Below are 27,588 nucleotides of genomic sequence, written 5' to 3'. Positions count from 1 at the left end.
GTGACTTATTATGGGATTGAGGACAGTAAGTAAACAAGATGGGCCTGGAGCATCTGGTCTTGCAGTGTTGAGGGGGAAGAAAGTGATATAGAAAACAAACAAAAACACAGGCAGAGAAAACCAGGATGGAGGTGTGTCAAAGAGACATAGGAGCTAACTCAAAGAATAATCAATGGCCAAAGCTTTAACAATTTGAGTAAAAAATAAAGTATGAGATTATAAGCTAAAGTATAAAAAAATCCATGTGTCCATAGGCCACATGAATGTAAATAAATGATTAAACAAACAAACAAATAGATAAATAGATTGAATAGACAATAATTTGGGCTCTACCTCAAGGAGGTAGACTGTAGCTCTTCCTTCCTGAAATGTGGGCGACACATAGTCACTTTCACAGTGGAGAAATCTGATCAATGCTACCTCAGTCAGGAGATCAAAGTTATAACAGTGACGAGTTATGTCTGTACCCTTGGTATGATGTCATGAAAATGGCACTTTACTTCTGTAGCCTTCCTTCAAAAAACTTATATCTCAAGTCTAATCATGAGAAAAATATCAAATTAATCCCAACTGAGAGGTGGTTTACAAAATAGCTGACATGTATGACTCAAAACTGTTAAAGTCATCAAATCAAGCAAAGTTTGAGAAACTTACAGCCAAGAGGAGCCTAAGGAGACATGATGACTAAATGTAATGTGGTATGCTGAGTGGGTTCCTGAGGTAGAAAAAGGGTAATAAGTAAAAATAAGGAAATCTGAATAAAAATGAACTTTAACAAGAATGTATCAGTATTGGTTCATTAATTGTGATAGATGTACTGTTATGTTTCTTTTTAAAAAGTTTTTATTGGAGTATCATTGATTTACAATGTTGTGTTAGTTTCTGCAGTACAACAAAGTAAATCTGTTATATATATACATATATTCACTCTTTTAAAGATGTTTCTAATAGGAGATATTAGGTGTAGAATACATGGAATCTCTCTGTACTACCTTAATAATCTTTCTATAAATAAAAACCACTCGTTTTTTTTTAATTCAGTTAGACAAATTAGCCCATAATGGGAAATGTTACTAGTCTAAAGGATAAATATCTTGCTTGATTATACTGGTATTCAAAGTTCACCCCCAATATAGGAGCTACAGTACAGAAACAATTTGCAATGTTTCCACATAGCCATAAGAGGGAACTTAGAAGCTACGTAAATTATTTTGTTCTATTCACAACTTGATTTCCCTAGTATTTTTGTTCTTCTGACCCTAGGATGGTAATAGTTTTATGATTTAACATCATCCAGCACAGTTTTACAGGCAGCAGTGCTCTGTGTCATCATTCTCATTTTGTTCCAGGCTTACTTAATAAATGGTTGAGTGGATAAAGATTGAGCAAAAGGTATTAGTGAGGGAGATGAATGAGATAACTTAAACTTGTCCTGATGCTGACAAATCTGGTTACAGTTATTTTAATGTACATATTATCTGTAAAATACTTTGCAGTAGGGGAAGAGTGCTGGCATTTACAATTTGCACATCATCAAGTCCCCACCTTGATCAGCTTTACCCAGATGATGCAGAGATGGTCTCATCACAGAGCAAATTATTCTTGAACTACGCTGAGCTGAGAAGTGGTCTCCTCTTCTCCCTCCATTCTGAACCATGATTTAAAGGGTATTATTTAGCCTCTGAGAAAACCACATTTGGAAAACAATGGTGTTTATTAAACAGCTTTCAAAAGCCATACAATTTATGCTTAACTTTAAAGGATGTAAGTAAATAACAAAGAATTCCACTTTAGGCTGGTTATGCCTATGTTGATACTTATTTGATAGCTTCATGTTGAAATGGTTGATTATTTTATTAAAGAATTGATTGTTTCAAAATAAAGCATGAATTCCCAAATAATAAGATCCCAGTATATGCATGTAAGATGAGACAAACTCAGTCTTGAATGATATATGATGATGCATGTATTTCCCATTCATTCATTCATGCATGTATCCATTCAATAAAAATTAATGAAATATCTATATGCCAAGTAATTTTCTGGTGCTGGGAATATAGCAGTGAACTAAACCAAATTAATCCCTGCCTTCATGGAGCATACATGTTAAATGCAATTATGAATAGAAAATTGGCAACACCATCAACTTTTTAAGTGAAAACTTATAGCTATGTATAAGAAATACATCAATCAAAATGAGAATATTTGCAATGTAGTAAAATGAATGAAGAACTTCAAAGACTGCCTTTGTCTGGATCTTTATTAAAAAGTATAATGCAAAAAATATATAGTAGTAATAGGAAAGTGAGTGTAGTTTATGATTTAAGATAGTTCATAAGGATATTCACTACTGAACAAAGTACATTAAAAAAATAATCTTCTGTCTTCCCTAATTCTCTGCTTCTGTTTCTGTGTCAGAAAATTTGCTGTTTTGCTGCAAACACTGTGATGAAGTAGGGAAGCTATAGCTTCCTCGTTCTTATTTCTATGTCTTCTGTATGCTTTGTCCACAGTACTGAATATGACATGACTTTTCGTTCATGAGGGAATCAATAGGGACTTTTAAACTTTTGCCAAAATGTGACTATGAAAACCACCTGTAAAGTAAAGTTTCCATGGAAGTAAATAAACTGCAATTTCAAAACTACTTTTAGACAATTTTGGCTTTGTATGCACACTATGTGTTCTGTAGTAGTCCAGAAATTTGTGGAGCTGGACATGTTTAAGAAAAGAAGATAAAGCTGAAATTACGCATCCTCTGAAACTGAATACCACAAAGCTCTATGATTAAAAGAATAAAAGTACATATTATGGTACCAAAGTCATTATCACCCCATTATGGCTACATGAAATACTAGAAAACACAGGTAACAAATTTTGCTCTTACAGAGTATATCTGTCTCTATTTTAATTTTATTGAAAGACACTTCACCCTTGTTTCATAGATGAGTTTGTTGACATAATACATAATTAAAAAACAAAGGTTTTCTTTACATTTGATTTTTTACCACCGGTCATTTATTCCAAACATATTTATTGAACCTTCCTCTGCCCAGGCACTGTGTTAGATCTAGGGATTCAGCAGTGAATGAAATAAACAATACCTCTGCCCTCATAAAAATTGCACTCCACTTGAAAGGACTGAGAAGAGCAAATATAGAATTGAGATCAGAATATCAGATGGTCAAAATGCAAGAACTAGGGAGAAAAATAAAACATTGAAGAAACAGAGGACATGGTGAAGTGAGGGGGGCTGCGGGAGAGAGCAGACAGGAAAGGTCTCAGTGAGAAACCCGGAGGAGGGAGAGAGCCCTGGGGAAGTCAGGGTGAGAAGCACCTCTGAAAAATAGGATGCAAATACAAAGATCCTTAGGCAGTAGTGTGTCAAAAGTGCCTGAGGACAGCCAGCCTGGCAAGAGCTGCTGAAGGACAGTAGCAGGACATGATGAGGTCAGAGAAGATGCAGAGAGCCAGAAGGTATTGATTCTTGTATGCATTTCCACATTTAGGTTTCACTGCAGTGAGACAGGCACAGAGGAGTGACATGATCTCACTTCTGTTTGTTAAATGATGAGCCTCTTCACCACCCCCTTTTCATACTAGTATGGGGCCCACCAAATAGTTCTAAACTTTGTTCTTGCTGTCTGTTGCTCAAAGTGGGGCCTCTGTTTTGATTACATTTCCTGAAGAGTGAAAAAATTAATTAAACATGACAAATTCCAGTGTATTTCTTTGTCTGAACACTGCTAGAAATTAAAATAGTTAGAAATACTATACATATGTATGTGTATATATATATATATATATATAACGTGTATAAATTTTAATCTCACCAGATGTCTAATACTGTTCACACAAGGCTAAGCCTGTGGTTATGTACTAGTCACTATGCACTATGACTGACATCTTTTCCATCTTATTATATCTATACATTTTATATATATATATATACACATATTATATATTATTTCTCTATATATATATATATTTTATATATATATACCGTTCATTAGTCCATGGTGGTTTTCCTCCTTTGTCTTCCATAAAAGCTGAAAGCTACAAAAATAGAGGTCATCTACATCAAGAAAAGTGTTAGTCGACACCTCTTTATGGTGTCAAACTCAGAGTCTATACAAGTCTCAGCAGACTGATAAAAATGTATGTTGAATCAAATATTCATATGTGTATGAATTCAGAATATTCACAAATATCTAAAATAGCATATCTCTTTTCTATTTGCATTGGAAAAATAGTCATTTAATAGACACTGGCAAATAGCAATGAATACCGTAAGCGATTATGATTTCTAATGAAATATTTGGGGGAAATGGAAATGAAGGAAAATGTCTCTTTTATTTGCTATTGTTTTCAATATATTACACATATTTAATAGCATATTTTTAAAGAAAAACCTCCACAATATTTAATGTATGAATTTTCAGTGATTATAGGACCCATATAATTTCAAAAATAAGAAATCATGAGTCAGTGCTGTGAAAATGTGGTAATATACAGAATTATGTATTATTAGTCTAATAGGATATATTATACAGAGTCTACAAATTTTAGAAACATAGACTATATGTAAGATCATCTTTATAAAAAGTAAGATAGTTTATGTATCTAAACTTTTATAGAGAAAATATAGTTAAGATTCTACAATTTTATTATAGAAAATTTATTATAAAAATTCTCAGGATATTGGTTGATTTATATTTTAAAACACTTCAAAATCTGTAAAAACTTGTATATAAAGTATAATCGTTTCTAGGTAAAATTTAATTGTTTGGGATTTTTATTATACATTTCAAGTATGCCCAATATACATTATAGACAGGTGTAATTTCAAGGCTCTGTTAATCATGCTGCTCTTTATTTTGCAGCTCCCTCTCCAGTCACCAATGTGAAAAAGGGGAAAATTGCAAAAAACAGCATCTCCTTGTCTTGGCAAGAGCCAGATCGCCCCAATGGAATCATCCTGGAGTATGAAATCAAATATTTTGAAAAGGTGGGACTAACAGAATAATGTCCTTTTTTTTTTTTTAATTTTAGCAACTGCAATTATCCAATTTATAGAAAAGCATGTTGCAATTTTACGTGTAAGTCAATGACAATTGATTTGCAGTTTTGATTATGGAGGCTAGAAGTGTACAGGGAGCACTTTATTCATCTTCTGCTGCTGCCAAATAGTTTGCGCTGCCGGAATACTGCCGTATAGTCTAACATTAGGTTAAATAGGATTCACAGCATTAAAAGATGAAGTCATAGGACATTTTCAAAGTGTCCCAAACACTAAAGTTGTTAACCTTCAGTAGCAACTGCAGTGTACTGCAGGGAAAAACACATTCTTATGGCCAGTAACCCTGCATAATGCCTGTACTATTAAGGAAGTATGGGCAGGTAAGGTGTATATGTACCTTATAATTTTAAAAAATCTATAACAAAATCTAACACTGTAGCATAAAATTTATTTTAAAAATTTGAAGGCATAAAATTGGAAGTGTATGCTTCACATTTCCTGTAGTTTTTTCTTCCCTGAGTTGGCTCCTAGTTTCACTCTCACATGTTTTGCCACAATAGTTGTTGAAATCTAAAGACAATAATCATCCTTCCAACTCCTTTGTGAATCCACAGCCAAGCAAGCTATTGATCAAGGAATAAACAGGTGGAAACTAAAGATGACCTTATACTTTCTAAAGCTGGACTGGAGTATTTGGCTTAGACATGTAGCCATCATGTTGCTTCCATGTTGGAAGCAACAACCCCCACCCCATTTTATGGTGATTTTTGTACAGACTAGATCTGTATATACGCTACTTAGAACAACTTGAGTTCTGATAGAACCATATAAAGATAGGAGTGTCCAAATCAGTCTCTAAGAGGTGGATAGGAGACCCTGGCCCAGAAATATGTGTCCTATGGAAGTAGGCGTAGAAAAGATTGCTGACATAATGCAGAGAAGCAGATCCCAAAAGAGAAGGGAAGGAAGGGCTCAGCCACACTTACCAATTGCTTCTCCCAAACTCCCAGAGACATCACTCCTTCTCTTTTAGGGAAGAATGAAGAGGGTGGAAGTTCAAACTTACTTTGCAATACCTAAGAAATTGTCCAGGCTAGGACATTGAAAACAAGAGGGGGGATGAATGGTTCCCGTTATACTAATGCAAAAGTATCATGAGAAATACTGATATCCTATTTATGAAAGTTACTTAAAAATTTAACATTCCATGTATATGCATAGATAAAAGATTATAGATAAAACATTGAAATACATTGAAGTAATTCATAGCATTTTTTAATTTCTTCTTTCATCATTGATTCAACAATTACCCGTGTAAAGATACAACAGAGGACAAAACAGTAGAGTTTAGTGGGGGAGAGTGAGGTTATCTACATATCCTTTCTAGGTTTTGGACGTCTGTACAATATTCATATATTGATTCTATAAATAAATAAATAAAAACCCAATTATTATGTTTGAAATAGTTGTCTTTCTAGGAATGACTTGCTGGTGGCATTACACATACCTAGTGGATTATTAGGGAACATAAATGAAGATACTTATAAGATATTTCAGAAAAAATATATTATCAAATACATTATTCACCAAAAATGGTCTAAGAAAATTCCTCTGGGACAAAGCTATGTTGGGATAAGGTTTACAGTCTTTACTGAAGAAAAAAAATAGGGTAAATCAAATAAAATGTTGTGATATTAATATCCCTCACTGATTCCTGTTTCTCTGGAAGTAGTGATCCAAACTGAATTGCCAATGCTAGAAGTCTACAATTTAAACACATGTTATATCCAAAAATAATTTGTTAAATTGAGGTTTACGTTCCCTTTTCAAGTTTTTGTGAACTTTATTACTGCATACTAATGCAAAGCTAGGCAAATATATGTATTTATGAATTCTTTTGTAAACATTTTAAGTTTCCAGATTTTTATGGTAATTAAAATTGATTTTAAAAGAAGTTTAGGTGCATAATGGCATTTTAAAATAACTATACACCAAAAACTATATATTTGAATATACATATCTTAGATGAAATAAAGTTCAGCAGCAGGAAGACTAAAAGTTTATCAAGTAGTTATTTTTCTGCAGAGTTTTTCTTTACCTGAAGCAACTAACTGGACCAAAGAGTTTGTTTTTTATGTTTATTTTTTTTCTTTAAGGAACTCGTCCTGATTTTTTCCCCTTATGAGTAACCTTCAATTGTTTTTACTCTTACTTCCCAGTATGTGCATGAGTCTCATGTACATAATATTCATTAGGAGCAAAGATTTATCTTTTTTTTCCCTTTAAGCTGCTGCTTTTGTTAAAGAGTTACTCAGCAAGTGGTGAGGCAGAATCCTTTTCTATTAATATTCATTCTAATTAATGTTATCCAAGTTGTGGAAATATTTTCTTTAGAGTTCATTTTTATATTATATTTATTTCAGTAAGATTAGGTTTTATGTTTAATATTTTATGTTTAATGTTGTGTTAATACATTCTATTATCTGCATAACTGAAAGTAAGAAAAAATAACATGGGGGGAAATTTCTATTCATATTCTCAATAAATGAATAACAAGTTGCCTATCTACATGCTTTAAAAGCAGCAAAACTCTTATAAGTTATTTCAGGGAAGTTATTAACTTCTTTTGGTCAATGTTTTCCTGTTTACAGAGAAGATTCCCAGACTTTTGCCAAGCAAAATTATTGAGCATACCAATAAATACACAGAAAGGTTCTTTTTTTTTGAACACTTTCATAAGGGGAAAATAAAAAAAAGGATAATGAGCTTTTATACCATATATTGAGGTTGGGGTCCTGATAGATTTCCAGAGCTCATTTTGAACCTTCAGAATGATACCACCATTTTATTGGATGGCTCTTGGCCAGACACAGGTGGCAGAGCTTTCCAGGGCTCACACATTTGCCAGCTGGCACTTCTGCCTGTGATTGCCCTGCTCTAATAGAGGTCATTGGGCCTCTCTGCTCCTGCATGGTAATGGGCCCATTGCCATCTCTTAATTAAAGACAGAGGCAAAGGGAAGCTGCCTTTTGGCAGGGTGTTTGCCAGCTGGCTCCTTCTGCTGAGGCCCTCCCCTTGCTGCCTGTGAACAGTGTTTGCTAAGCAGCTGGGGAATGTAGCTCATTTGCTCAGCTGGGCATGAAGGCAGCAAAAGTCACTACCCTGACCAAGGACTTGGCAACATTTGGTTGTGGGTGTTCAAGATGTGTATATAGGTTGGTGATATGGAGGAAATTATGAGGATGATTTGAAGGAGTGGATCAGAAGCAAATTTTAGAAGATACTTAGAGGATTCAAAATGTGTATTTATGGGTTTTGAATGCTTAGATATATTTGTTAAGTCTCTTCAATAATATAGTATTCAACTAACTCGGAGAGACAACGTACCATTAGACCCACGTTAAGCAATCACTGAGACATACATAATGTTAATAGATAAATCAGACAGAATGTTGTACAACTTTGTATAGTCAACTGCTGTTAGATTATACATTATTTCAAGGAACAGCATTCCAGTTTCCTTGCATTTTTTTTTTTTTATTTTTGACAAAATTATCAATTTCTACTTTTTCAATAGTTAGGAGTTACAATCATGTAAGCTTTAAATTATTTTTTTTCTTTTGGTAGAAAAATGTGCCATCATGCTATAGGGTCAAATCAAATTTACCTAGAAGCTCTGATGCTCAGAACATTGTGCTGGGTGCTGTGTGTATCATCTCTGTCTCTGTGTTCTCATGAAGCTCTCAATGAATAATTTCATCCTATTTTAAAGAAGAAAAAAACTTAGGTTGAGTTGCATACCCACATTTCCACACATACTTAATTAATAACATGGCTGAAATTCTAACCCTGATATTCCTATTTCTTTTACATAAAGAAAAAGTCTTACTTTATATGTAAATGTTAATACTTCATGAAAAAATCCTAATTATATCGAATATACCAGAATCTTAACTTTAGCTTTGTCTAGATTTTTTTCACAAACTCAAATTCCCTTTAAACAAAATGCAAATAGTAGTGAACATATATTTCATCATTTTTTATTGAAAATTACTGATTCAATCACAGCCAAACTGAATATAATATTACTGAGAAAGTCTTGGGACTTCCGAGGTGGCGAAGTGGTTAAGAATTCGTCTGCCAATGCAGAGGGCGTGGGTTTGATCCCTGGTCCAGGAAGATCCCACATGACAGGGAGCAACTAAGCCCATGTGCCACAACTACTGAGTCTGTGAGCTGCAGCTGCTTAAGCCCGTGTGCCTAGAGCCTGTGCTCCACAACAAGAGAATCACTGCGGTGAGAAGCCCACACACTGCAATGAAGAGTAGCCCCCACTCGCCTCAACTAGAGAAAGCCCCGTGCACAGCAACAAAGACCCAACACAGCCTAAATAAATAAATAAATAAAAAACAGTCTTACACATTCAGTCATAAACTTGAGTGTGATCAGAACATCAGTACCTACAATAGTTTATAGAAGCTATTTACCCCTTTTAAAAGGAACACATCAAGAAATTGTCTGCTTTTTTACTGCTCTACCTCTAGCACATAGACGAGGTAATAGAGTAGATAAGAGAAGATCAATAGATATTTGTGAGTAAAGAAAATGGCTGACATTACTAGGTAAAGTTTTGTAGAATTTAATTATTTATTTTAAATTCTTTGCAAAACTCTAACAAAAGTTCCTAAACACTTTAAAAACTAGGCACTTAACCTGTATGTTAACAAATAAAGATCAATTGTTTATGAGTGAATCAGAAAAGCCTATTTGGATTAGTATTTAAACCATATCTGTCTAGAGAGAAATTTGGATATACTTAACCCTAAGAAAATTTTATGTTTTAACATATTAAATGAGGAATGGTAAACTGCTTTAAGAAAAGCATATTTACACATTGTATATTTTAGATTGTATTGGTGATAGCATAAAATATGGTTAGAAGTTGACTTTGATGTGTCAAATTAGAAAAAAATTAAAATAATAATGACAATTAAAACACATACTCTACAGTTTAATATGTGTTTTCAAATGCATTACCTGTTTCACTCTTACAACATCTCTGTGAGGCTATCCAGGCACTAATTTCTACCCCAGTTTTACAGATAAGGAAACTGAAGATAAAAGTAAAAATGTGTTTGCTGTATTTTAGCATGTGATTTCAGTGTCCACAGTAAAGGCACAGCACGGCATGCTGTAAAATTCAAGGGACAAGGAGTGTGGTTTGCATTTGTTTTACGTTTTAATAGCATTATGAACATTAAATTAATAACCTTATTATTCTCTATTAGAGTGTAAATGTTATATTCTTGTTTTCAATTTTTTTTTTTTAGGAAAAATAAATCTTTCACATATTGTTCCCCTTGGATCTTAAAAAAAAAAGTGCAATTTTTTTTATTGTAAAGACGAAATTCCCTGAAATATTTAGAAAACAATGATTTACAGTCATTGATAAGTTATTGTAAGTAAAGACCTATTCTTAAAAAGAGGGCAAGAAATCTCTAACCATAACCTATCTTCAATTCATCCTGTAATATCTATCAGAAATGTAATACATGTTGAAAGATCGTAAGGAAGAAACAGATTTAGCCAAGAATTCACACCGAAAAATATAAGGGAAGAGAAAGTTCAAAACAGGGACTGTGTTTTAAATCTTTATAGATCTAAGATTTTACATTCACCATGGTGACTTTAGAGATAATGAGGAGTTATAGATGGTTTGTCTAGACTTTTGTGAGCAGTCAAAATAGAAATAGTTCCTCTTTGTTTCACTTTCCAAAACTATCTTTCCAGTGATTTTTCCCCTTCGTAAAAGTGAAAAAATAGAAAGTTTTTAAAAAGGAAAAAAATATTTTGCTTATTTGCATTTTTTCTTTAAAACTCCCTGTTTCAACTTAGTAAGTTAAAATTAAAGTTCTCCTGTGAAGTACTCATTCCTTCTCCCAATCCCTAAATATGATTAGAAATCAAATTCACTAAAGATAACAGGCATGTCTTACCTGGCAGTGTATCAGACATTGTCACCTTTCGCTATAAACAAGCAGCATGTTAGATGCACTCCAATAAATAATTTATGAGAAAAACAAACACACAATTAGCAATACTAAAATAGAGTCTGTAAAATAGTGTATCTCCTAGAAATTGCATTTTTAAAGTTTGTCATATCTATTTCTGCCCAAGGCAAGTGTAGTGGATGGGTGGAGAACATATCTACCATTTTGAGTTATGGAAAACACTTTAAGTTTCTATCTAACACAACTAGGACATGTAGGTTTTTTTCCCCTGAAATATCATATTTGTACTAATAGCAAATCTATTAGTTTCTGATTTGTTTCTGATCTTTGATTCTAAGTTTTGCTGTCATTAATAATTCATATGTTGACTTCTTTTTATTGTATGTACATGTGGAATCCAAGGACCAAGAGACCAGCTATACAATTATCAAGTCTAAAGAGACAACTATAACTGCAGAGGGCTTGAAACCAGCTTCAGTGTATGTCTTCCAAATTCGAGCACGCACAGCAGCAGGCTATGGTGTCTTCAGTCGAAGATTTGAGTTTGAAACCATCCCAGTGTGTAAGTCATTTTAATTACTGCCAACTCATGTCTCTGTAATGGTTACCAGAAAAGAGTCAGTGGATCAATATTCTCCCTGGGCATTCTGTCAGTCTTCTGCTTCTTCTGTCTCTCCCAGGCATGACCCCTTCAGGTAGGAAGCATCTGTCATGCTATTATGGTAGGTTAGCAGGTTAACACATCAGTCCCCGCTCCTCATAGCATTTAGTCTACAGGGAGATGAGACATCAGGAGAGCCTTAAGAACTGTTTAAACCTTGCTTTTAAAGACTTTCTTTCTACTGCTGCCATACTTTATTGAATTATTGCCATTTACTTTTTTTATTCAACTATGCTACTAGGCTTATAGTCTTTCTATGAAAATTCCTCAGGGAACTTTCATTAGTAATTGAGTTTGGCAAGAAAATGGTGCTCTCAGGAACCAATCTGATTGTTTTTTAAAAAATCAGAATTTCTGGAAGCAACTCTGAGTGGAGGGTCTGGAAGTATTTCTGGGAAACCCTTCTTGTACTTTTTTTCATAAAAATAGTAAAAATAACATAAAACTTTTTCTTCTTTAATGTCAAACAAAATATTTAGATTATTTACTTGTACTAAAACACACATTAAAAGCAGGATTAGAAGAAGGCAATAACTTGCCTTGCTTATAGATGAAAGAACTGCCACCATTAAAGTCTTGTTATGAAGAAAAGAACACACAGTAGTGTGAAATGTCAAATATGTGTAAATGTATATGTTTGTACATATATAATACATATAGATATACTTTTAAAGTCAAGTTTTGTAAGAATTAGTGATTCTAAAATGAAGAAAATAAAATGCTTATTTCCTCCCTTTGAAAACCAACAAAATGAGAGCTTACTTACCAGATTCACTTTGTAATGGTTAGGAGAATTATTAAATTAAAATTTTCATAAACCTATATAATACAGCTCTTTAGAAAAATGAAGAAATATTTCTTTTTAAAGCATGTTTAACTGAAGTATATAGAAAATAATTTTTATTACTTTAAAAATAGCTTTCTAAGTATGACTTCACTTGACTTTATACAGATTAGGGTGCCATTGTGAAACATGATAAATTATTTTCTTTCCATTCAAGAAAAGTCCCATGTCTGAAGTGTAATTGATATATTGAAATTTAAACATTTAATGCTATTTAGAAAACTTTTTAAAATAGATTTGATATGAATTGATGTAATTAGAAAATTTCCATAATATTGGCAATGGGTTATTTACTCTCATACTTTGGACCCTGATCTGGATTTATGACAAAGTATGTGTTATATAAGCTGGCCACCCTAATAGGGCTTGTTTCTACTTATACTTATGTGGTTTATCAACTCTGGGAACAAAGCCATAGAGTAAGTAATATCTCACAATATGCTCAAGTGCTTGGATAACTATACGAATGAAAAATCTCACTTTAAAAGATTACAAAATTATACTTAGTTTTAGGATGTTGGTATGTTCAGCAGCTAGTTTCTCTTCACACTATTTGACATTCTTGCCCTTAATTTTTTTTTTAAATAGTAGTTTCCAGATATGCCAATACCCATCAATCCAATCATTGCGAGAACTAATATGAGGTCATTTTCCATATACTTTTACAAAGTCTCACCTGAAAATGTCTTCTTTTAAATTTTTTCCTACATAACTTCTAGAAGAAAAGAAATAGCACACAAATATTTTTATTAAAAAATCACATTTTAGTATTATTATTAATAGATAATGAAAATATTTTAGGGACGTACTGCCTCTTAACTTTAGTGTGGAATTTTATTTTTACTTACCTATGTGTACATGTATTTGCAAGTATTTTAAGAATGAATTTTTCTTTGTACCAAGTATCTGTTGCATATCAACCCCCTTTAACCTTCATGTAGAAACCTTCTGCGTACAATTCAGCAAGAAGTTGAGCCCCTATTATGTGCTTGGCTTTGCTAGACTCTGGAGAAATCAACATGAGTAACACATGGAAACTTCTCTCCAGAAAATAAGAATAGAGTCTGTTTAATTCTGAAGATTACAATGTTTGTGTCAAGAACAATTTTAGGATAATAGTTTTGTTCATTATTTTTAAATTTGTTTTTAACTCTCTACACATCAAAAGATTTTTCACGCTAGGTACTGTGAGTGACTCAAATAACTTTAAGGCATAATCCCTCCCTTCTCAAGGATTATAGTCTAATGGGGAGTTAAAGAAGATACACATTTATGATTAAAATAACACTTCATTTCGACTTATGTAGCATTTGTGTTTTATGCCATTCATTTGACAACTATTTGTGTAGTATTTTGTGAAATCACGTTATATTATTGAGCAATTATTTAATTAATGTTACAATTTAATTCTTCACATACATGTATGATTTCAAAAACACAGTCTACAAATACTAGAGTGCAAGAATTATGGTATCTTAAACATATTCACATTTTTTTCTGTTAAAGCTATTGGCAATTTTCATTTGGTGGGGGACAGTTAACCTGGCTTTAATGAGTCTCCATTACTAAGGAAATTCTACCTTATCATTCAGGTATATTAGGACAGAAAATTATCTGAAAACCATTACTTTGAAAACAGACTACAAAGAATTTTCTGATTGGTTATTCAGTTCTTAATTGCATGAGATGATGTATTGACATGTCATCACTGATTAATTTTTAAAACTTAATTATTAATTTATATTATACTTCAGTCACAAAGTTGTTATGAGAGCTTTCTTGTTTTCATCTATCTTGTCTCCTATGTTAAAAATATAGCCTTTAAACCAAATGCAAATAATAAAAACAAGAATGCACAATATTTATTTTAGAAAAGCTATTTACCATGTGGATTTGGGTGGAAAAATCTCCAGCTTTTTTTCTGTCAAGGTTTAGTTCATGTTTTATAGCTGACTATAACCCACTTTAATTTTGTTGTGCATACAAATAACATTTGAAGTTGACCCCCTTTTATTATCCCTATTCCCAACAGCAATGATAAAAACATGCCAACAAATAAACCTAGCATGAATGAAACCATCCAGCCAACCTAGTTAGCTCTTCTTCTGTTTTTTTTTCCTTAACATAAATTGTCTTGAAACTTTGAAAACATCAATAAATCTTTCTTAATCTCTGCTTGCCCAAGATTTATCAAACACATTTGTGTTTCTTTTTTTTAAATAAATTTATTTTTATTTATTTTATTTATTGACTGCATTGGATCTTCGTTGCTGCATGTGGGCTTTCTCTAGTTGCGACGAGTGGGGGCTACTCTTCGTTGCAGTATGTGGGCTTCTCATTGCAGAGGCTTCTCTTGTTTCAGAGCACGGGCTCTAGGCATGCAGGCTTCAGTAGTTGTGGCACATGGGCTCAATAGTTGTGGCTCTTGGGCTCCAGAGCACATGCTCAGTAGTTGTGGTACATGGGCTTAGTTACTCTGCAGCATGTGGGATCTTCCCAGACCAGGGCTCGAATCCATTTCCCCTGCCTTGGCAGCCGGATTCTTAACCACTGTGCCACCAGGGAAGTCCCTTTTGTTTCTTTTATGATTTTTTTTCCCTCAGTGCACTTTCTGTCATCCAATTCTTACCTCTTTGATTCAGAACTCTGTATAACCCAACTGCTGGAATAATGCTATTCTGTTTTTTAAATTAAAATTTTTTGTAGATAATTGTAGATTCACATGCAACAATACAGAGAGAGCTCTTGAACACTTTGCTCAGTATCCCCCAATGGTAACCTTGTGCAAAACTATAGTATAACATCAAAACTAGGATATTGGCATTGATTCAATCCACCAATCTTACATTTCCTTGTACCCCTTTGTATGTGTGTGTGCAGACGTGTGTCTTAAGTTCTACACAATCTGATCACTTATGAGGGTTTATGTATCTACTATCACAGTTAAAATACTGAATAGTGTCAACCTCACAAGGATCTCTCTTGTTGCCGTATTATAACCACACCTGCTGCCTTCAGGAACTACTCATGTTCCATAAATAATCTCTAGCCACCACTAATTTCTAAACATCCTTTTCTAAAATCTTGACATTTTAAAAATGTCTTGTAAATGGAATCATACAGTACATGACCTTTTAGTTTGGAATTTTTTCTCACTCAGCATAATTCCCTGTAGATTCATCCAAGTTGTCTGGATATCAAGTCTGTTTCTTTATGCTGTTGAGTAGTATTCCATGAGATATATGTACCATAGTTTGTTTAACCATTCACCTGTTGAAAGATATCTGGGCTGATACCAGTTTTTGCTATTATCAATAAAAATACTATGAACATTCATGTATATATTTTTGTGTCAATCTAAGTTTTTACTTCCTGGGATAACTATCCAAGAATACAATTGCTGGGGTCAAATGGTAATTGCATGTTTAATTTTGTAAGAAACCACCAAACTGTTTTCCAGAGTGGCTGTACCATTTTACATTCCCACCAGCCATGTATGAGTGATCAGTTTCCCCACATGATTATCAGCATTTGGTGTTGTCACTATTTTATTTTGTCATTTTGGACAGGTGAGTAGTGATATCTTGTGGTTTTAATCGAAATCTGTAATAGCCAATGATGTTCAATATTTTTTCATGTGTTTATTTGCCTGACATACTGTTTTAAGTTTCTCAACTCCTGTGTACTCATATTAGGAATCAAAAATTATAACTTTGATCAGATTATCCTGATCATGAAAGTTAATTGATACTTACTGCTGTGGGAGAAAGATCCTAAATTCTCAGCCTGGCCTTAGAAAACCCTTATAATCTGTCTCTGACAAACCTCTTTAGTCTCAGTGATTAACTCAATGAATCAAATATGTAGCAAATATCTAGAGAATATTTATGTAATATGAATGTGCAACCAGGAGTGGGGGAAACAAAATAAGGGAAAACAATATGATTTCTCAACAGATACTATCTTAAAGTTTCCAAGGGTGATGTAAATATATAACAGTTGACAAAAGGAAACATATTATTTACTAAAGAATATTAATTTTCACAATTAAATTCCTTTTAATAGTATGTTTCAATGCTCCAAAATTTGTTTTTAATCATTCCCAAAACATTCCTCAGCTATTCTTCCAAAACTACATTATAAATTGATTAATTCTTAATAAACACATATAGAAAATAGGCAATATGAGTGACTAGAGGTTCATTTCTTTAAATATTAAAATTTTTAACAACATAAAAGGATAATCATGAATCATACTGGGCTTACTTTTTTTTTTTTTTAACCACTGCTAAAGAACTAACAAGTGTGAAGGCATTGACAGTATCCTGTAAATTCTGTATATTTTCAATTTAGTTGATGTAGTTGGGGATATTATTGATGCTGTCAGGGCAAGCAAAGGAATAAATAGTAAAAAATCTTGATGAATTATTTCTTATTAGAAATATCTCACAAATTTAATCAGTATAAATGAAATAGTCAATGATTAAAACCCATCAAGGGACTTAAAAAATGCTGCAAATTTTCAAAAATAAATGAAAATATATTTTTAAAATTCTTCCTCATAACCCTTTTATTTGATTGCTTATTATACAAAAAGATCTGATTTCAGTGGACAGCAGATAAAAACATGTATGTATGAAAGATTTTGATTTGACATTACTTACAAAGTATTTTCAAAAAGTGTATTAATTTAAACATTTTTGACATTACTTACAAAGTATTTTCAAAAAGTGTATTAATTTAAACATGCCATTAACAATTGTTTTAATGCAAGATATTATCCTGTACCTAGGTGCATATTTTAGCACATTGTTAAGTTAGAGATCTTGGCAATTACTAAAAAATGAAGCATTTCATACTTCTAAACACCCACTTTTTTTTCTCAAAATTAATACTTTGGTTAGTCTGAAATTGCCCTGTTTTGATCCCTACTTCTGATTAGTCATGCCTGCTTCCTCCAAAACCATGTCTGTCAGAGTCCTGAACTGGCACACTGAGATCAGAAAGATTTGTTAGAGTCAGATTAGAAGGGTTTTTGAATGCTAGATGGAGAATTTGGGAATTTTTTCTATAGGCAGTAGATATCTATTAACCTTTTGTTCAGAGAAACATGATCAAAGTGATATTTTTAGATATTTCATGTGAGTACATAGAAATCAAAGGGAACATTTAAAAACATAGAACCAGATTTGAATCAAATAGGTGAGTGTTGGATGGAAAAAAAAAAAAGTAATGCATGGGGAGAAACATAAACACAAAAATATTTGGTAATTAAGAGTAAGTAGGGGTTAAGAAAAATTCAGTGCTGCTTAAAAGAAACCAGAAAGATAAAATTAGTCTGGTTTGTTGGTTTGACTTATGGTATGTTCACTTATTGATTTTTTTTTAAATGCTGTTGGGGTGGATGTGATATAAGGGTCGATTTTAAACATGTTTATTTTTATGTGAAAATAAAGTCCAAATAAAGAGAAAAGAGTCTTTTTTTTTAGTAGAATGATCCTTTGAAGATATATAATAGTTGGAGATATAAATGTGGGACTCCTCAGCTTATACTTAACTGATGCCATGAGCAAAGAAATATCTATGAGAGGTAGAGAGAAAAAGAGGTAGGGAGAAAAAGAGGGAGAAAGATGGAAAGAGAAAGAGAGAAGGAAAGAAGTGGAAAGGATTAAGAACCAGCATTCATCAGGAATTGCTCACACATAAAATGTGGGAAGAGAATTCAGAGCCAACAGAACTGACAAAACAGTGCTTCAGAGTGAGAAAAAGAGAAAATAGCTCATCTGATATATAGAAACCAAGAAGAGAAGCGTTTAAAAGATGGAGTGTATTGAGTGTATGTTCCACAAGGTCAAATACCTCATTATAGTGTATGGTAAGGTAAATGGAGAAGTACTCATTGCATTTGGCAAATATTATATCATGCACAGAACTCAAAGGCAGAAGAAGAGATGTTTCAGAGAAAATTTAATAATGTTGGTTCTCAGAATAGGAGGGCTGGTTTAGATGACTCGTCAAGATGCTGAAAAATAGGAGAGAATAAGAGTGACAAATAAAACTGGAGATAATATGTATATGTAATATATTCTATTTAAATAAGGCTGGCAGTAATTGAAGCACTATACTAAGTGTTATCTCTAAACAGAAATATAATGATCCAGGGAAATTATCCCTATCTGAAGATTAATGAAATGAGACTTTACAAGGTTAAATAATTTGCCTTAACCCATATGTATAGTAAATGTTGGACCTGTTTTCAAATTCAATTTAAACTAATAATATCAGTAAGTTTTAGGTATAAGAATTTGTTCTCTCCAAGAGAAATTATCTGTTTAGGCTTGTAAGTAGCAGAAGCAGCCTGTAAGGAAATGAAAATCTCTCCCAGAGGGAGATCTTTAAAGATCAATGTCTTGGAAGAGACAAGAAAGATTCTAGCAGTGGAGTTAGGCAAAGCAAAAGAAGGGTATAGAGTTATATTTAACCATGGAGTTCAAACTTGATCACTCTCTTTTATCTATAAAGTTTAACATTCTAAGATATGGGAAGTTGAAATGGATTAGTCTGCTGAGAAAATGAAGAAGACTCATTGTGGAGATGACTTTATAAGAAAATTAAAAGAGAGAATCAAAAGCTTTGGAGCCCAAATAAAATAACATTGAACTTTTTTGGACCAAATTTGGATAGTTTTCTCTAGAAAGAGTGCCACCTGCCAAAAAGAAAATTAACTGAGAACATAAGTAATTTGAATTTAGAAATTAATAAAGCAAATCTTGTGGAAGACTACTACTAGGGATAGTGGGCTAGCTTTGCCCTACTGCATTTATACTGCTCACCAGTAATAAATTCTCTACCACAGACCTCAGCATTAGAGAGTAGGAAAAAGCTGGGTAAAGGGACATTGTATTGCAACTATTATTATCCAAGAAGAGGGAGGGGAAGAGTATAGATTTAGATTGTAAGTGGTAGTTTTTCTCACACATGAACCAGTTATTGCCCATATTTGGCTCTTGAAGACTGATCTGAAAGGGTTGAAAATGTAAATCAGTGTAAGAAGGTTATCAGAGAGTCAATCAATTTTGGTTAAAAGAATCAATGAAGAGGTGACAAGACTAGAAAGGGAAGCATTTGAATGTCCAAAACTACTGACAGGGCCATGATTAGGTAAGAGATTGTAAAAAACAAAACATGGGAGGTATGGTTATTAGTTTTGGTGAGTTAAAATTTGTTATCATGGAGGTGAACTAATGCCCCTCTGAATTTATTAAAATGATAATGTCATTAAAAATAAGCAGGCTAAGGTATCCTGTTGAGGGTTTCTTGAGAATATTAATAAAATTTATTTTGCTCTATAAGTTTCTTATTGTAATCAACTTAGTTATCAGCACCAAAGAAAAATTCCCTTGCTTTTTCAGGTACAACTATCTACTTATGTCCATATTCCTCTCATGCTGGTAATTGTGTTATTAAAATATAAAATATTTCATCTAAATTCATGTATTTAAAAAAGATAAAGTAAATACATCTAATCTTACTGTAGATATCAAGTTCTAAATGTATGCCTTGGTATTTTTGAAAAAGTGTTCGTACTAACAAAGTATATTTAGTGATTATATTCTGCTTGAAATTATATATTTTTAATTATATTCAAAATAGTGATATCATAAGAGGTCATAGCCACATCATTTGGGACATTTTGGACATTTCAACCTATGTCTATAAGAAAAAGTCCTACCTAAGATAATGAGACATTTTTTCCTAGAGAACAGCCACATGCAAACTCTGAAAATGTCAAATCTCATATACTTAGCACCTCCTATTTAGGAGGTGTTTGAAATCAAAAAGTAAGCTCCATTTTGTCTTGCAAACCTAAGTTTGCTAAATTAATACTATACAAACAATGACATTCATTTTTTATGATGACAAGGAAATAATCAGTGACTTAGTGGTTCTTCCAGATTTCCATTTAGAAAATATTTTCTCCTGAAGATGTCTTTTCAATTACACATCATTGAGAAGAGATATTAGGAGGAAATCACAGCCAAGTGTGAGTGAATTGCTTAAACCGTGCACTGATTACCAATTATAAGCAGCTCTTATTTGAATGCATATGATCCCTTTAACCACAAGCTCCATTTTCTCTGTCTCCTCTCAGCAGTTGCAGCATCCAGCGATCAAAGCCAGATTCCTATAATTGCCGTGTCTGTGACAGTGGGAGTCATTTTGTTGGCAGTGGTTATTGGCTTCCTCCTCAGTGGAAGGTAAGACAGGAAGCTGTGCAGCTGATCTCTTCCTTACCTTGATCTGACCATTTGGCTGTTAAGCACATCCCGAAACAAAGCAGGAGAGCCATACATCAGTAGATAACCTCTATGTAGGATGTATTTCTTAAGCCTTACCTTGTCCATGTTAGCGCTAACTTTTAAGCACACAGTTTATCTTTTCCAGGTATACCCTATACACAAGAATAGTATTAACTTATTATTTATTATGTCATTAATATAACCATATATTTCTCTGAAAGTTTATTTTAACCTGAATTTTATTTTTCCTCTCAAAAGTATTGCAGTATCCTCTCAAAAGCTCCAATTTTAGTGTTTGGGAAAGGCCTGTGTCTGTGCCTGATATTATAGAAGAATAAGACTAATAATTCTAGTTAGTCAGAGTTCTATCCTAACAGGATGATGGATACAGAGCAGACACTACGGCGAACAAGCATTTTGAGAAATAACCACCCCTTTTTTATGACTGCATTTATTTTCAGCTTCTGAATGATTTCAACCTGAATACATCAATCGTAGTGTATACTGATATAAAGTGAATTTTATCGAATGTTATAACAATAGATACATTAATATGTGTATTACATATCTACATTTTTCATTTTTAACAAAAATAAAAGAGGTAGAGTCCCAACAAGAGCTTATGTAGAAGGTATTTCCTGACATTGAGCTGAGTGTAATCGACCTTCCTAAAAAAATAAACAAATAAAAGCATGAGTGTGTTCTACTTCTGCAACAAATGTATTTTCATTTTTCATCCAGGCCGCTGTTAGAAGGGATATTCAGTAATGAGAGCTGTCCATTTAAAAATATTTTGATGTAAGATTATTATGGAAAAACTGATGAAAATCTTCATGAAAATATTTAAACCTGCACAAATATGTGAAAATATACTATAAGGACCAAACAAAGTCATGAGATCAATATTCATATTGATTTTGTACTGTTTTACTCATTTACTTTTGATTCTTCAGCACCTATTCAACCATAAATATATAGAATTAGGCATTTTCAATATATTGCATATTGTATTCTGAAAAGATTTATGCTACATCCCTAAATTACAATAGTGACTTTATGTTCATAAAACACAGTTACTTCCTTTGAACATCCTTTCTCTTTTCTGAAAATTCCCTTTCTTCTAGTTCATGTTCACTTAAGAGTATTAAAAATTTTCCTAAGAAATCATTGCTTACTTTTAATGTTAGAATCGCAGTGATACATTTTTAGAATTGCTAGCTGGGAAGCAGTTTGTGTCCTGTTGAGGACAGCCAGCCCTCCCAGTCAGAGGCTGGCTAGCTCATGCCCCACTGATCTCTTCTCTCTAAAGTCACCTTAGAACAATGCTCTACCATTGTCCCTGCTTTCTGGAAGATAAGCCAATTCCACCAGTCTCGTCATAAAAGCTTTGCTCAGATTTTGATCAAGTAATATAATTGAATTGAGTGAATTGTAACTATTAAGAAAACTACCATGAGATAATGTGTCTTTTCTACCCCAAACGGGTGGATAACTATGATACATTTGCAGAGCTGGTTTGTAACATAATTGATTTACTTCCTACTGAGATATGGGTTGACCTCTTCCTTTCCAATAAATCCAGAAGCATTAGTTATATTAGGGACATGGGGATCATAAGAAGATATTATTTGTTGGGTCCATTGAATAAAAATGGACGAAAGAGCTAAGGTCTAGAGGCCAATAAATTTTTGTGTTTGAAGGTTTATTAAAAAACAAATAAAATATAGGAAGTATTTTATTGTAGACTTAGCACACTTTATCTGTTTAACCTAAGTATTGTTTATATGAATTTACTGACTACATTCAGCTAAGGATTCTCACTTAACTATCCTGTATATGAATCAGCCCCTGTTCCCCCTCCCCAATTTTTTCCCTAATATATACAGAATTGACTTAAAAGCAATTCACTTTGTCACATCTGTAGATTAAGACAAAGTGAAAGAAGGTTCAGTCTACCTACTATCTGGTAACTGAAGGATAGTATAGCTTTAGTGTGTGCGCGCGCACACACACACACATTAATTCCATATGTATCTGAAATTACCATACAAGAAGAACTAAATTTTAGTATATAGAAATATTTAGTGTAGTTCTCACTTAAATAAAAATGACATCTACACCCAAGAGGCAAAGCTTAATTTTCAGCATAACTGAACCCAAGACTTGATAATTTTGGATCTACTGTCTTACAGAAGTATATTACTTTTTAAAAATAGCAATACTTTATAAATTTGTGCATTGTTTATTCACATTAATTTTTTCTTAATTACACAGACTGTGATGCTGAGACTAGGAATTTGCATTTTAAAGGAAAACACACTTTACTAAAAAATCAATCTGAGATTTATATTTTTTTATCAGCAAATTTTTTGCATGAAACTTTTACTTCATTTTGTCAAATGTACATTTTTTAATTTCAGGGGGCATTTGTCTTATGATAGAAATATCTTTGGCCATTTTATTTTACTTTTCATGAACAGGTTATTCTATGTTTGTATTATGTAAATATACTTATTCAAAAGATAATGATATAATTCTAGAGGGGCTTTTCCTATCTCATTCAAGGCAATGAACTTCGCAATTTTTCTTGGGACTAAGAAAATCTAACCTACGTCGTAGTGCTTACGTAGTACTTACCTCATATACTTACAGTATACTGAATTAACTCAGTAAAGTTTTGTCAAATAGGAGAAAAGCTAAATGAAGAAGTGTGGACAAAACCTAACACAACTTTGGGGAGCTACCTTTAAGCAGTAACAAATAATTGCAAAAAGCTTGCTCTAGGAATACTATAAGGACATTGAATTATATATATCTCTCCCTCTTCACTATGCTAAAATATGGTTGATAAACACACAAAAATATAATAACAGACTCCACTCTCCTTTTGAACTTACTCTCTTTTATCACCTTTTAACTTCTTGAATATATCATAAACCAGATATTTGCTTCTAGGTAAAATGTCTTTTAATTATAAATAATTTAACTCCTCAGTGCTGATATAGACAATTTTGATATTTTGCAAATATATTACTATCATCTGCATGTAATATTTACTGACAATTTATATCATCATTCGGGCACAGGAGAAGCTATGTCTTGAAGGTACATATTCACAGACAATTAGAATTTTTATTCAGACCAAAGGAAAAAAAATCGGGAATATAACACATTGAATACTATGAGAATAATCTATTTCAAAGAAAATAAACTTTTTATTCTAAAAACACATTGAAAATGAAAAATAAATTAAATATAGAGACTAATCTTTTTAGGCTAAAATTGATTATGCAGAAACCTCTTAGAGTCTTCTTATCTAAATTCAGTTAAAATAATATAGACAAGTATCGATTCTGAAGGGAAAAATTTTTATTTAAAAAATGACAAAGAATTGTAACATCTTGGGATTCTATCAGTTTTAGAAATCATGTAATCATCTTATTTAAAGGTGCTAAATATTCCATAGAGCATTTTCTGCAGGTTTCAAACTATCCTTTTTGCTTTCTTTTCTGTTACTTTTAAATGGTGTTTTCATGGGACTTCGAAACAGTTGAATTGTTCTATGCAAACTACGAGCTAATTACCCTGGACTGAATATAAATTAAACCTCCTAATATGCACAGCATGTTGTAATTGTTTTTTAATCTTTCTCTTTTATCAGTAATGACATTGCACATTGATAACTTTCTTATTAAACCCTAATTTTGTGAGGTTGTCTCTTATATATATGATTTTATAGATATAAATTAAGTAATCAATCTTTCAAGTAATGATTGTCATCTCCACACTCTTCTAGTTACATGTTTGAGAAAGTCTTCTACTTTGACCTTCCACTCTTTTTCTTTCCTTGAAGGTGACCATTGACATTATTAAATTGACTTTTTTTCTCTGTGTCCCTGTTTTAAACTTGGGGCCTCATTCTGAAAATTGACTACTGGATACTTTCTTAATCTGATCTAAAGCTTAAATTAAGTTGGATTTAGTTGTATAGGAAACACAAAGGAAAACATCTTTCAGTGTACAGGAACTATTTCTTCTTTGCAACTTGTTATAGACACCCTGGGATAAAAGCATATTTTTTCATACTTTGTCTTTTGATTACTTATTTGTGAACTTAATTGATTCTTAAGAAAATTTCAGAGCTTCGCTTTTTTATTTCAATTAACTCTACACATACACTCAGAGGTTAAAGACACACACATGGTAAACACATGCATGCCTACACTTACATGCACTTATCTTTCATATAAACCCAAAAAAGGTAAAGCTGTTTGCCAATTTTTAAATTGGAAAACAAAACCAAAACAAACATACAGCTCCTGAAGAGACGGAATGAATCCTTCAAGATGCTTCGCCTTGGATATGATTCTAAGACTATTAATATGTGACTTTATTTCTGTGATGTTCCCAATATGATAAACTTGGTCTAAGGGGTGACTTAATGCCTGTAAAAAGGATTCTTTTCCAGGTGAAAAATCTTCCCTTGCTTGTTCTGGTCATGTTCAAATACTGTGGCTGGACATACTTAATAGTGTTTCCTTGTGTCTTTCATTAAACAATTGAAACTCAATCCATTTGAAATGTCTTATAATTTCCTGAGGTAAAAATTCTTCAGAAATCAGTTGATACTTTACTTGAAGGCTAGGTACAAATTTTAAGTTAATAAGACCATGTCAGAAATTTACAGAAAAAAGTAGATTTATAAAAACACTGCTTTAGGGGTTTTTGTTACTTAAAAAGAATATTAAAATTTAGCCTTTTATAACTTTTTTCAAATCTCTTAAAGTATACCAGGTTTAAAATGGCACACTCTTCCCAATCATCCATTATAAACAGGTATTGAGCATCTATTGCACATCAAACACCAAGAATATGCCCAGGCATTTAGAATAAAAAGGCAAAGTCCTTTTTTCAAAGTGTTTCAACTTTAAATAAGTAGTCTGATAAATGGACAGAATTTCATCAACAGAATTACAACAGCTAGGGTTAAATAAAAGAATTTAAATTAGAATCACTTCCTTCATGGTAACATTTTTCCTTTGAACCAAAATGATGGTATGTTTCATTAAGTCAAGAAATATTTGGCTTCTTATTAAATGCCTGCCACAGTTCTTATGTCAGGAAAAACAATGACTTGATGGTAAAATATGCTGGACTTAGAAATCTTTCTTCAAGCTCAGTTGGAGCCAAATAAAATAATTGTACATTCCATCTTGAATGGAATTATTTAATACAGACAAGTGCCAGAGCTTTGCCTACATTTGTTATCAAAGAATAATAGCTTCTGAAGTGAGTGATTTTTAAAGGCTATGAAACATTCTAAAACCATCGGAGAAGCATCTTTGTCTAATGGAAGTAACACAGTAATAATATTGAAAATAATAAGGTTAATATTGTCTAGCACGAATTATATGCTACCTACTACTAGGCACTGTTCCAAGGACTTCACATGTAATGTCTTACAACACTATGTCTCAGTATTAGCTCTATCTCCAATTTATACTTCATGGAAGTTATCTTCTTGATGTTTGTTGAATATTGTAAAAATAGTCCAGCTGTAAGGTTTTTGCACTGGCTCTTCTTCCTGTCTAAAACTCTTTTGCCACAAAGCAAGTGACATCTGCATTCTAGAGAAAAAAAGAGAAAGAGAAAAAGAAAGAAAACAAAACAAAACAAAACCCTTTTGCTGCAGAGAACAACATGGCTTCCTCCTTCTTTCTTTGCTCAATCTAATTCTCTCAATTGAGCTGATTAAAATGATGACCCATGATTCCTTCCTCTGCACATTAGATATCCCTTACCCTGGTTTGTCTCTTATAACATTCATTGCCATCATAATATATATATATTAATATATATATATATATATTTCTTCTATTGCTTTTTTTGTCTATCTCCCATACTAGAATATAAGCTCTAAAATGTTAGGGATTTTTATTTGTGGGTTCCCACCCCTTAGGACAATGTCTAGAACATCAATTATATTATACAGTTAGTAAGTGAGGACCTGGGTCTTGAGTACAGCTCTAACTCTAAGACCCTTGCTGTTCACTCTATTACTTCTCCATGACTTATATCATTCAACTATATGATTTTGGTGAAACTTTGATCTCTTATATGTAAAGCCACTGAATATCTACTGCTAAAAATAGTAGTATTAACATTTAAAAACTTTCCAAACTGATATGAATAAAATAACTCAGAAATTAATGTCAATGATATGTTGACACTAAAGTAAATTAAGGAATACATTGGGTTATAGTGAATTTTCCCTCCATTCTACACATGAAAATTATACCTGGTAAACTAGATCTATTCTAGAATCACACATATCAAATGTCACCAACCCCATGACCATTCCTGATTTTGTGAAAGCTAGTTAATTTCACTTTCGTTTTCCCTTAAAACTTTTTTCCAGTTGAAATAATTTTAGTTCATCGTTTTATACGTGTCTCCCCTGACAGACGTGTTCATGTTGAACACAGATTCTAGTGTAGGCTCTCAGTAACTGTCCAATGACTGGATGACTGGAGGAGTGAAGCTGAAGTTGGAGACTCTTGAAAATGTGCTTCAAACTAGCTTTCCAGCATAAGCACTTCGTGCTTTTGACCTGGATTCCTTTGCTTGCATGACAGAAGCCAAATTCAAAGTGGCTTTATCCAAAAAATAATTGTAGATCACATAGATGAAAAGTTCCAGAGATTTTTTAAAAATCCAGAATACAGGCACTTACAGATCCAAATGGTAAAACA

At 32.7% G+C, this 27,588-nt stretch overlaps 1 protein-coding gene across 5 annotated transcripts in view; it reads left to right on the top strand.

Moving 5' to 3' along the window:
* Positions 1–27,588, top strand: part of EPHA5 (EPH receptor A5) — a 320,729-nt gene that overhangs the window by 224,603 nt on the left and 68,538 nt on the right. For 3 of the 5 annotated variants that reach the window (XM_057728862.1, XM_057728860.1, XM_057728859.1), the window contains exons 6-8: positions 4,884–5,008; positions 11,434–11,593; positions 20,689–20,794. In XM_057728862.1, coding sequence (XP_057584845.1) covers positions 4,884–5,008; positions 11,434–11,593; positions 20,689–20,794 — 391 coding nt within the window. The remainder of the gene's footprint in view (positions 1–4,883; positions 5,009–11,433; positions 11,594–20,688; positions 20,795–27,588) is intronic. The other 2 variants (XM_057728863.1, XM_057728861.1) reach the window with 1 other exon arrangement.

The sequence above is a fragment of the Hippopotamus amphibius genome, chromosome 3 (genome assembly GCF_030028045.1).
Source record: "Hippopotamus amphibius kiboko isolate mHipAmp2 chromosome 3, mHipAmp2.hap2, whole genome shotgun sequence".
NCBI classification, from domain to species: domain Eukaryota; kingdom Metazoa; phylum Chordata; class Mammalia; order Artiodactyla; family Hippopotamidae; genus Hippopotamus; species Hippopotamus amphibius.
This window is presented reverse-complemented; position numbering and strand designations above follow the sequence as displayed.